This window comes from Elephas maximus, chromosome 23, assembly GCF_024166365.1.
Source record: "Elephas maximus indicus isolate mEleMax1 chromosome 23, mEleMax1 primary haplotype, whole genome shotgun sequence".
Taxonomy (NCBI): Eukaryota; Metazoa; Chordata; class Mammalia; order Proboscidea; family Elephantidae; genus Elephas; species Elephas maximus.
In genome coordinates, this window is record NC_064841.1 from 76366575 (window position 1) to 76378036 (window position 11462).

At 45.0% G+C, this 11462-nt stretch overlaps 1 protein-coding gene across 2 annotated transcripts in view; it reads left to right on the plus strand.

Annotated features, from left to right (window-relative positions):
• The window catches only part of COL4A2 (collagen type IV alpha 2 chain), a 242979-nt gene that overhangs the window by 206446 nt on the left and 25071 nt on the right, over positions 1–11462 (plus strand). For both annotated transcript variants that reach the window (XM_049867353.1, XM_049867354.1), the window contains exons 30-36: positions 605–766; positions 2016–2186; positions 3448–3591; positions 6768–6890; positions 7308–7489; positions 10955–11018; positions 11210–11284. In XM_049867353.1, the coding sequence (XP_049723310.1) occupies positions 605–766; positions 2016–2186; positions 3448–3591; positions 6768–6890; positions 7308–7489; positions 10955–11018; positions 11210–11284 (921 nt within the window). The remainder of the gene's footprint in view (positions 1–604; positions 767–2015; positions 2187–3447; positions 3592–6767; positions 6891–7307; positions 7490–10954; positions 11019–11209; positions 11285–11462) is intronic.

Below are 11462 nucleotides of genomic sequence, written 5' to 3' on the forward strand. Positions count from 1 at the left end.
GCCCGGTTTTTCTTTTGCTTTAATGCTAGCACTCAGTGCTGAGAAGACACTGGTAGAAGAGTGAGCACTGCCATATACACATAAAAATCACTCAGTTAGTCCTCGCCTTAACCCACTAAGTTAATTTCTAGGACATTTTCCTGAAGAAATTACCTGCAACATGGGTCTGGGTGTCCACTGAGAAGATCCGTTCCTCATTTTTTGTAATAAAAAAACGGAGAGAAAAAAAATATATCCATATGATGGGATATGGTGCAATCATTTCAAACAATGTTTGAAAAGAACATTTTAAAATGTAGGAAATGCTCAAAATGTAGCGTCAAGTGAAAAAAGCCAGGTTAAAACTGCAGTTACGGTGTGATGTCAACTTTGCCTCTATTTCTAGGTATATTTATATGAATAGAAAAAAGACAGGAAGGAAATATGCTAAGATGTTAGGAATTATCCCTGAGTGATAGTATTTCTTCTTTATACTTTGTATTTTCCAGAAATCCAAAAATAAATAAATAAATGCGGTATTTATGAAGTACCAGTAAGAGGTAGATGTTGTTTGCCATCAGTTGCATAGAGCTGGCCTCACATCTCTTATCTCTGAATCCTACAGGAAGCCAGGGGATGCCCGGGATGCCAGGGCTGAAGGGTCAGCCAGGCTTCCCAGGACCTTCAGGCCAAACAGGACTGCCTGGACCACCGGGACTGCATGGATTCCCAGGAGCTCCTGGCCAAGCCGGGCCCTTGGGACTGCCAGGTGCCCCAGGCCACGGAGGTAAGACTCCAGCCCTCCCGTAAAACGATCAGGTCCTGACAGGAGCTCTGAAACTGCGCTCCAAGGAACCCTCCCTTGAGTGTTGCTCAGGTTCCAAAACCAGGAAGTACATCCCACCAAACGAGAGACTTCAGCAGCTTGAGAAGCCTGCCCGTCATTTGTTATCTGTTGTGTACAGCCGGGCTCTAGGGAAGATTTCATTAGGAAAAAAAAAATTCTTGCTGCAAATAGTTCAAAATCACTGTTCTTATTTGGAGAGAAGTTAGTATTTGTTTCTTGAAAGTTGAATGATTTGAGGGAACAAAAGGAGGTGCTTAGTTCAGAAAATATGGAGGCAGTGGGTGAAGCAGGAGGTGGGTGGTAGGTGCCAGGAGATGTAGACTTTTGGCAGCTGGAGGTTCGGGACAGAGAGGCTCAGCACATCACACACAGCCTCGGGCGGGTGGCACCGAAAGAAGCTAAGGGCCCGACGTCCCTCAGGCATCGCCAGGATTGCCTGAGGGCTGAGGAATACGCCCCTGTGCTGATCCGCAAAGTGGTTAATGACCTCCTGACATCGCAGTTGTCTCCAGGCTTGCAGATTTCATGGACCACGGAAATCTCAAATACAGTCCTGGGTAACCAGCAAAGGGTTTTCAACTTTTATTTTGCCAAGTAAGAATTCCTTTAAGTGTCACTTACTGTCGCCACCATTTCACGGAAGGATACTATAACATTAAAAAGCAGAAAGTATGCCATTACTCAGGGAGCCGGGAAGGGGTGTGAACTGGCAGGTGTATTGGGAACCTCCCTAGAACATCATCTCCAGGAACAGAACAAGCAAATGTTTGGGGGTGCACACGGTCCTCTGGGCATAACCTCAGCACCCATGCCCTACCTGCGCCTGCCTTATCACTCCACCGTTACAGCTTTGTTCCTTTGGGTTCGGAAGGCAAGAAGGCTTACCTGGAGAAAGGGAGATTCATCTCACATGTCATGTTTGGTTTGCATCTCACAGGTTAGCCGCCAGCTTTAGCATAAAGACTTCTTTAGAGAGGCCAGCCCTGCAGGTTTCTCTACATACTCTGGTCCCACTTTGAAAGCGCACCCCTATAGTTAGAGTTTTCCATTTTCCTTCCAGGATGTTTTTCTTACCCAGGAGAGTTTTGGTAGTTGATGTTGTAAAATAATTGTAAGAGAAGTTTTCTGTGTGTGTGTGTGTGTGTATGTGTTCCTTTTTTACAATGTCTCTTCCTCCTGTTTTTGATAGGTCTGTCTGGTGACAGAGGGGATCCAGGAGACACAGGTTTCCCTGGCCCCGTGGGCATGAAAGGCCTGTCTGGTGACAGAGGGGATGCTGGCATACTGGGTGAGAGAGGTCACCCAGGAAACCCTGGATTCAAAGGAGTGGCCGGAATGCCTGGTATCCCCGGGCCAAAAGGTAATTGTGGAGCCATGCCAATGGGCATAACCTTGACCAGGGTGGCAGGCTGGTTAAGTTGTGACTTAGGATGACTCTATGGGACATCTCCATTACCCATGTTTGGGGCTGACCTCACACACCTGCAGATCTGAAGCCTAATCACTCCTTTCACCCCAGTGGCTGACAGACCTGGGAAAGCTGGCCAATGGGACTTAGACTCAGGTGTGACTTGAGGTGCCTATTTGTTAATTTACCAAGAGAGACTGTACACCAGGACTTACCATCTGCACAGGGAAATGAGTAGAGAGGCCCACTCGGAATACTAGATTTGAATCAGGAGGCTATCTGATGAATGTAAAACCAACACCAAGAAATGTGGTTTGTCACCAGGAGAGGTTCATTTGTACACAGAGAAACAAACCTGTTTATCCAGAGGTAGAGCGCTCTGTCCTTTGGATGTTGCAGAAGACAGGTGGCCCTTTGTCTGACGTCCATGCTGGGTGCAGCATTAATGTTACGTTAATTTCTAGCAGCCTCTGACTCCTTCCTGATGGGCCTGGGCACCTGTGCTACATCCACATTTCCTCGTAGTCTTTCTGCCTGACCTCCGTGGATTTGCCTTTGTAGCTTGTCTCTAATGGCCAGTCTGGAGGCAGGCTGACTCTGTATCCCTCTGTCTATATATTGGTCAGGAGCCTTCGTGGCATAATGGTTAAGCGCTAGGTTGCTAACCAAAATGTCTGCCCACCAGCTGCTCCATAGGAGAAAAGACCCAGTGATCTGCTCCCTGTAAAGATTACAGCCTTGGAAACCCTATGGGGCAGTTCTACTCTGTCCTATAGGGTCGCTCTGAGTTGAAATTGACTCGACAACAAGTTTGGTTTTTAAGCTTTTGGAAGGAACCCTGGTTGCACAATGGTTAAGTGCCTAGCAGCTAACTGAAAGGTCAGCAGTTTGAACGCACCAGCCATTCCGTGGGAGAAAAGACCTGGTGTCCTGCTTCCTTAGAAATGACAGCCTTGGAAACCCTATATGGAGTTCTACTCACCTTACAAGGTCACTATGAGTCCAATTGACTCGACGGCACCTAATAACATACGCTGGTCAGTGAACAAGGTCACTTAGAAAATGGTGTTCCAGGTAGTTGCTATTTTAGGTGAAGAGTGTTAGCACCGTCTCACTTAAGAAGTTACAGTGTTGAAATGTTGTAGATAAAATTCCAAGTATTCGGTCCATTTTATTCAGAGCTAACCCAGTACTTTTCTCTTTGCCTTCAAAGGGGACAGAGGTTCTCCTGGTATGGATGGTTTCCAAGGTATGCTTGGGTTTAAAGGAAGACCCGGATATCCAGGAAACAAAGGAGAGGCTGGATTTTTTGGACTTCCTGGTCCAAAAGGTCTGGCTGGTGAACCAGGTGTTAAAGGTATGCCAGCTCCTCTTAACATTCTTTTTACATTGTGGGGGCTTCTGTTCATGGTGGTGTAACACTGTTCAGGGTGACTCTTTGAGAATCCACCATATCTGAGAAACCTAAATCCGGAAGCAGGTAAAACAAAAACAAAATATAGAGGACTTCGTCCCTGCCTCAAGGTGTTAATGGTGTAATAAGGGAATAATCCTACCAAAGGAAACCATAAAAAGTCAAAGACAAAAGCAGCATTAAGAACTAAATGTGTTATTAAAATATATTCAATCATGATGATACCATGATTAGCATCAAGAGTTGAAGCTAGGTAAAAACCAGCAGAAAGGTAAATTCTAAGGAGGAGAACTCAGTTTGGCAAAAGAAGGACAAAGTAGTCCAGGTGGAATGATGTGACTTCATGGAAAAGAAATTATAATCCATGAGAAAGAGGCTGGTTTGAGCCCTGACAAGGTCAGGTATCTCAGGATCCAAATATGAGGCTCCTTGTCCACAGAGTACATTACTAACAAGCAACATTTGCAGGGACTTTTGTTCAGACAACTTTTTTTCTGAAAGTACCACAGTGGACTCTAAAACCTTAATTACTATCAACAAGCATTGGCAAGGATATGGGGAAACTGGAACCACCATATATCGATAGCGAGAATGTAAAATGATGCAGTCACTTTGGAAAACAGGCTAACAATTCCTCAAAAAGTTAAACATAGAATTACCATATGACCCAGCAATTCCACTCCTATTCATATACCCAAAGGATTGGAAATAGGGACTGTCTTAGTTATCTAGTTCTGCTATAACAGAAATACCACAAGTGGGGATGGCTGTGACAGAGCGAAATTTATTCTCTCACAGTCTAGGAGGCTAGAAGTCCAAATTTAGGGTGCCAGCTCTAGGGGAAGGCTTTCTCTCTCTGTTGGCTCTGGGGGAAAGTCCTTATCATCAATCTTCTCCTGGTTTAGGAGCTTCTCAGCGCAGGGACCCCAGGTCCAAAGGACTCGTTCTGCTCCCACTGCTTCTTTCTTAGTGGCTTGAGGTCCCTCTCCTTTCTGTTTGCTTCACTCTTTTATATCTCAAAAGAGATTGATTCAAGATATAACCTAATCATATAGATTGAGTCCTGCCTCATTAACATAACTGCCTCTAATCCTGTTTCATTAACGTCACAGAGGTTAGGACTTATAACACATAGGATATCAGATCAGATCACAAAATGGTGGATAGCCACATGATTCCAGGGATCATGGCCTAGCCAAGTTGACACATATTTTTGAGGGACACACTTCAATCCATAACAAGAACTGAAGCAGATTCTTATTCTCCAGTGTTCATAGTAGCATTATTCACAGTAGCCAAAAGGTGGAAACAATCCAAATGCCTATAAACTGATGAATGGATAAGGAAAATGTACTATTTCCATGTAAGGAATATTATTCCGCCTTAAAAAGGTATGAAGTACTCATGTGCTACAACATGGATGAACCTTTAAAACATTCTATGAAATGTCTAGAATTGGCAAATCTGTGATGACAAAAAGTAGATTATTGGTTTTGTTTTTTTTTTTTTTAAGGCTGAGTGGCTGGTGGGAGGGGAGAACTGAGGAAGGACTGCTACCGGGTACAAGTCTTTTGGGGGGTGATGAAAATGTTCTAAAGTTAGTTTGTGGTAATAGTTGAACAACTCTGTGACTACAGTAAATACCATCGAATCATTCTCGTTAAGTGGGTGAGCTTTATGGTATGTGAATCCTATCTCGATAAAGCTGTTTAAAAAAAAATTTAATTACACTTCAAAGAGTTAAAACTTTTACAAATTCTTAGCAAAATAGAAATTGCTGTCTAGGGCACTTTTTTCCCAAGCTTTTGACTTGCACTTGCATTTTCAAATAATCTTTGTGTTAATTTAGAGATTTCAGGCCACTGATCACCAAAAAAAAAAAATGCCATTTTAATTTTAAAATGAAATGGCCCTTGACTCCTACACTATTTTCCTTTCAGCTCTGTTACTTCTCTGTGAGCCTTCTCAGGGTGAAGTTCACTATGTGGGTGTCTATTCCTCCACTAGACTGTGGGCTCTGCAAGGGTGGGCAGCTCACTTACTACTCCCCTCAGTAGCTAGCCTAGCGATAAATATTCAATACATGTTTGATGAGTAAAACTATATTCTTTTCATCCAATGCCCTAACATGCAGTGAAGATAGATTCCCAGAACACCCTCAGCCTGAGCCTTATAACACCCTTGGCTTCCCAGGAAAGCTTCCTGAATCCCGCTCGCTGTCTCTCCAACTTACTGAATCCTTACAAGCTCACCAGACAGCTTCCTTGCCACATTCCACCAGCTTATTACTGTTACCTTCCTAACTATGGTGGTGGTGGTTGTCAGTTGCTGTTGAGTTGGTTCCAACTCATGGCAACCCCATGTGTGCAGGGTAGGAATGCTCCATAGGGTTTTCAAGGCCAGGATCTTTCAGAAGTAGATTGCCAGGCCTGTCTCCCAAGGTGCCTCTGAGTGGGTTCAAACCACGGACCTTTCGTCTAATAGTCAAGCGCTTAACCATTTGCACCAACCAGGGACTCCTTAACTACGGTTGACCCGTCTTGAATTCTGAAGCACGCACAAGCAAGGTGCTTCATAAGAAGATAGTGGAACAAGGAGCTCTCCTTATTGGGAGCCTTCCTGCTTGTGATCAAGCTTGATTTCTGTCATCAGAATACAAATAAAAAATACAATTCTCTCACATGAAATAGGAATGGAAACCATGTTGATTTTTGATAGCTCCAATCTGTATTGTCTTTTGCACATATTCACCACATTCTCCTGGCAGCCCTACAGGAAGGGGGTGGGTCCTGTCATCTGCTAGGTGTTCTGTGCTGGGCAGTAGAGCCCCACACAGTCAGGGGACCACGTCCTCCATCGCCTCTACTTGTTTACAAAAGAGAAAGGAGAGAAGGAAAGGCAAAGGGGGCAGGAGAAACACACATTTTCCGTCCCAATTTGTCCATCTCCAAGAGCTTTGTCTCCAGCTCTTAGGCTTCCTGGTTAGGGGATAATAAGCCGCCCGGTGGCTCAGAGTCTCTCAGGCTTCAGCTTTGAAGGTCAGCAGCAAGGCTGGGAGGCCTTCCCCATCTGTGTTCTTCTGAGGTCCAGGAAAATGACTGTGTTCTGTTCTCTTCAAGGCAGCCGCGGGGATCCTGGCCCCCCAGGACCACCTCCCATCATCCTGCCAGGAATGAAAGACATTAAAGGGGAAAAGGGGGATGAAGGGCCTATGGGATTGAAAGGATACCTGGGCTTAAAAGGTGAGTGCCACCATGAGGCTCAGGCCAACCTATGAGCTGTCAGCCCATTGTGGCGGGCGGAGGGAGGGAGATCTCCCTTCTCTTCTCCCTCTCTCTCTCCCCGTCCTTCCCTTTCTCCCCTTCTCCCTCTCTCCCTTTCCCTCTTTCTCTCTCTCTCTCCCTCCCCCCGCCCCTCAAGGAGCAGCAGCTTCTCTGCACAGAGCTGCTTTGTGTCTGTGCCAGACTTCAGTTGTGTTTTAACTCTTCTGACATCTTGAGATCTCCAGAAGTGGGCTGACCAAATATTCTTTGATGCCTGAGGAGCCTTGCTCTCCTGCTTTAAGATATCCAGCACTCAGAACTGCAAGATGGAAGGCTCTGAGAGGGCGAGGTGCCACGTCCTCGCCAGAGCTTTACATACACAGGGTCTTCTTTCAGGTCTTCAAGGCATGCCAGGGGTCCCTGGGCTGTCAGGAATCCCTGGGTTACCTGGGAAGCCTGGCCACATCAAAGGAACAAAAGGAGACACTGGAGTCCCTGGAGTGCCCGGTTTACCAGGCTTCCCTGGTGTGACTGGTCCCCCAGGGATTATTGGATTTCCAGGATTCACTGGGAGTAGGGTAAGTTGGTGTGTTTTGCTTTGCTCGGCTTGTGTTGTGATGCTTGCTGATGAAAGTGCTTTAGTCCAACACTCACTGGGATAGGAATAGTCAGAAGTCTCGGCATTTCTGGGTCCATGGACAAGTGTAAGGAAATGCTGGCTGTGCACCAATACTTGACAGTGATGGAGTGTCCACCATGTCCACCATGGCCTCATGGAGTCTCCACAATCTGAGAAGAAAATTGCACATTTTTTCATGGGGGCCTTGAGAGAACAAAACTTAATTTTCTAGAGATCAGATTGCTAAACTTGAGCACATCTGTGACCTCAGGATCAAGAATCAGTTACTGAATTGCAGATGGGCTTGGAGTCGGGAAACCGTGATTCACATCCCAGCCTTGCCATTTAGTCATCTCTTCATTCAACAAATGGTCTTTGAGCACTTGTTATGTGCCCCCACTAGGTTGTCATGGCCGTACTGGTGAACAGTGACCTTGGGCAGGGCTCTCACCTGCTTCCTCGTCTGTAAAATGAAGGTAGTATCTACCTTGCACCTTTATTGAAAGCAATGCAGGTAACATATGTAATATATGTAACGGCCTGACTCTCCATAAACTGTGATTTTGTGGACCAAGTCTGTCCTCTTTCTTTAAAGGTATTATTCCCTCACAGTCCTTGGCACTCAACAACTCAGTGCTGGCAATCTCAGTGGGATCCGGCACATTTTAGGCAGCTCGGAAGTTCTGAGTAAACCTTTAGCAACAGGTCCTGGCTTGCCCATCTGCCTAGCCTGCCCTGGTGGGCACAATGTCCTCAGAATTCTTCAGGGGGTCTTTTTTCTCTCATTACTTCCTAAAGCTGTAGCTGAGCAGATCTTATAACCAGTCTTGTGATTATAAGAACTTAAAAAAAGAAAGATGCTTGTGTCCCTGGTGGCACAGCGGTTAACAGCTCAGCTGCTAATCAAAAAGGTTGGGAGTTCAAATCCACCAGCCACTCCTTGGAAACCCTATAGGGCAGTTCTACTCTGTCCTATAGGGTCACTATGACTCAATAGCAGTGAGTTTGTTTTTTGTTTTTTTATGTCTACCAAAGGACATGTATGACCATGTTCATAGCAGCTTTATTCATAACAGCCAAAAAACTGGGAAAATGCTCAATTGCCCATCAATAGGAGAAAGGATAAAGATGGTATATTCAAATATCGGACTAGTACACAAGAATAAAAACAGAATTACCAGTAAAGCACCATAACCATAATGAATCTCATAGACTTGATGTTGAATGAAATAATCCAGGAACAAAAAGTTTATATGATGCAATTCCATTTCTGTGAAGTTCAAGAACTGACAAGACTCTCTGCTAGAAGTCAGAAGAGTAACTACCTTGGGCAGGAAGAGTGGCTAATCCTTTGGCAGGATTACTGATTATTAATTAGGAAGAGGCACGAAGGGACTTTCTGGAATGCTGAAAATATTCTCTATCTTTATCTGAGTGGTAAATGCATAAAAATCCATCGCGCTGGACATTTAACATGAGGGCATTTTACTGCGTGAATGTTATGCCTCGATAAAATTAATTAAAAAAAGAAAAATAGATCATTATCTAAATATGGAGGCAGCCTTTGGCATGTCCTCCCCACACCTCTCATAGAATGGAGCTACATTAATAATGTAGAGATTCAAGGTACACCCTGCGAGGAAAGGGGAATGATGCTATAATATTGAAGTCATGGTGTCCGTGCTAAAGTGGTGACCAGTGGGATGAACGTAGACCAGATCCTCACCCTCCCTCAGCGGAGGAAGCCTTTTAGAGGAGAAAATCATGTTTTCCATGAAGTCAGAGTGACGCAGGCATTATTCCAGCCCCGTTACATGAGGCCGACATTGTTTTGGAGAAATCTAGCTCTTTGTGCAGGTGAAGTGCACAGCCATATAACTGTTTTATGATACAGAGAGCAAGTTCTACAGTCAGATGGCCCAGGTGGTTATTCCAGTTCTGCCTCTTACTAGCTCGGTGACATTGAGAAAATTATTTAACCTCTCTAAGCCTCAATTGGAAACCCTGGTGGCGTAGCAGTTAAGTGCCACGGCTGCTAACCAAGAGGTCGGCAGTTCGAATCCACCAGGTGCTCCTTGGAAACTCTGTGGGGCAGTTCTACTCTGTCCTATAGGGTCGCTGTGAGTCGGAATCGACTCGACAGCAGCAGGTTTGGTTTTTTGGTTTTTAAGCTTCAGTTGGAGCCCTGGTGGCACAGTGGTTAAGAGCTCAGCTGTAACAAAAAGGTCAGCAGTTGGAATCCACCAGCCACTCCTTGAACACCCTCTGAGGCAGCTCTGCTCTGTCCTGTGGGGTCACTATGAGTCAGAATTGGCCCGACGGCAAGGGGTTTGGTTTTTTGGATAAGCCTCAGCTGTGAGCCCTGGTGGCACAACAGTTAAGGACTGGGTTGTTAACCGAAAGGTTGGTGGTTCAAGCCCACCCAGCAGTTCCGTAGGAGAAAAGACTTGGTGATCTGCTCCCATAAAGATTATAGCCCAGGAAACTGTATGGGGGCAGTTCTACCCTATAGGCTTGCTATAAGTCATAATCGACTTGACAGCACACAACAACAACAAAAGTCTCCCTATAAAGAGCCCTGGTGGTGCAATGGTTAAGCACTGGGCTGATAACCAAAAGGTTGGCAGTTTGAACCTACCCAGCAGCACTGTGGGAGAAAAGAACTGGTAGTCTGCTCCAATAAAGATTACAGCCTAGAAAACCCTATGGGGCAGTTCTACCCTGTCACATGGGGTCACTGAGTCAGAATCAACTCAGTGACACCTAACAAGCCTAAACTGCCTCATCTGTGAAATGGGAAGTGACAGTATCTACCTTATAAGGATGCCATAAGGCTTAGATCAGTTCAACGTGGAAAGCTCCTGAAATATGATCAAACCAGCTCACCTGGGAAAAGCCTGGCAGAAGGGGATTATGTCACCAAAGTCCCCTGCCATGATCATCACCCCATCATCACCATCATGGTCTTCATCACCGATGTTATTAATATCCACTCCTCAGAGATAAAGCTGCCGAACTTGCTTCATTTTTATCATTTGGCAGTGAAATAAGAACAACGGATAACTACCACCCATTTTATTGGGCTGAAAAACTGTAGAGGCTTTCTGCAAAATGACAAGATCACAAATCTTGACTGTTATTAGTATACTGGATGGTTTGATACACTAGCGGTTCAAAAATTAGAGATATTACAAACTTATTTCATTAACTGTCTTCTAAGGTGGCTTTGGAAACCCTGGTGGCATAGTGGTTAAGAGTTCAGCTGCTAACCAAAAGGCTGGCAGTCCAAATCCATCAACCACTCTTTGGAAATCCTATAGGGCAGTTCTACTCTGTCCTGTAGGGTCACTATGAATCAGAATCTACTCGACAGCAATGGGTTTGGTTTTTTTTTAAGGTAGCTTCATATTTAACTTTATTCTAGGGTGAAAAGGGTGCTCCTGGGAGAGCTGGCCTTTTCGGGGAGATTGGACCCACGGGTGATTTCGGTGAGTGTTGTTCCTACAATAAAATAGGGCACCCACAATTCAGAGCTCTCTGGGCACGTGTGGTGTGTGCAGAAGCTGTTGGTTATTTTTAAATAAATTAATCTTGGGAATGTAGCATAATAGAAGTTATGGAAACTAACTATTTCCCAATCAGAAGACCTGTTCTCAACCATCTTTTTCACATGCATTAGGTGATGTTGGAGACACCATAGATTTACCAGGAAGCCCAGGCCTGAAGGGAGACCGGGGCATCACTGGAACCCCAGGTACATAAGTTATTTTTCATTTCTTCGTCTTTGACAATAGCACTGATCCCTTATCTATCTCATCACTCATACACCTGGCTTGCCGAATGTATCAATATTTGGTGAACACTATGAATAATTTTTAATATCCGCAACAGTGGACTTAAACAGTGGACTCGATCGTCAAGATGGCGCAGGA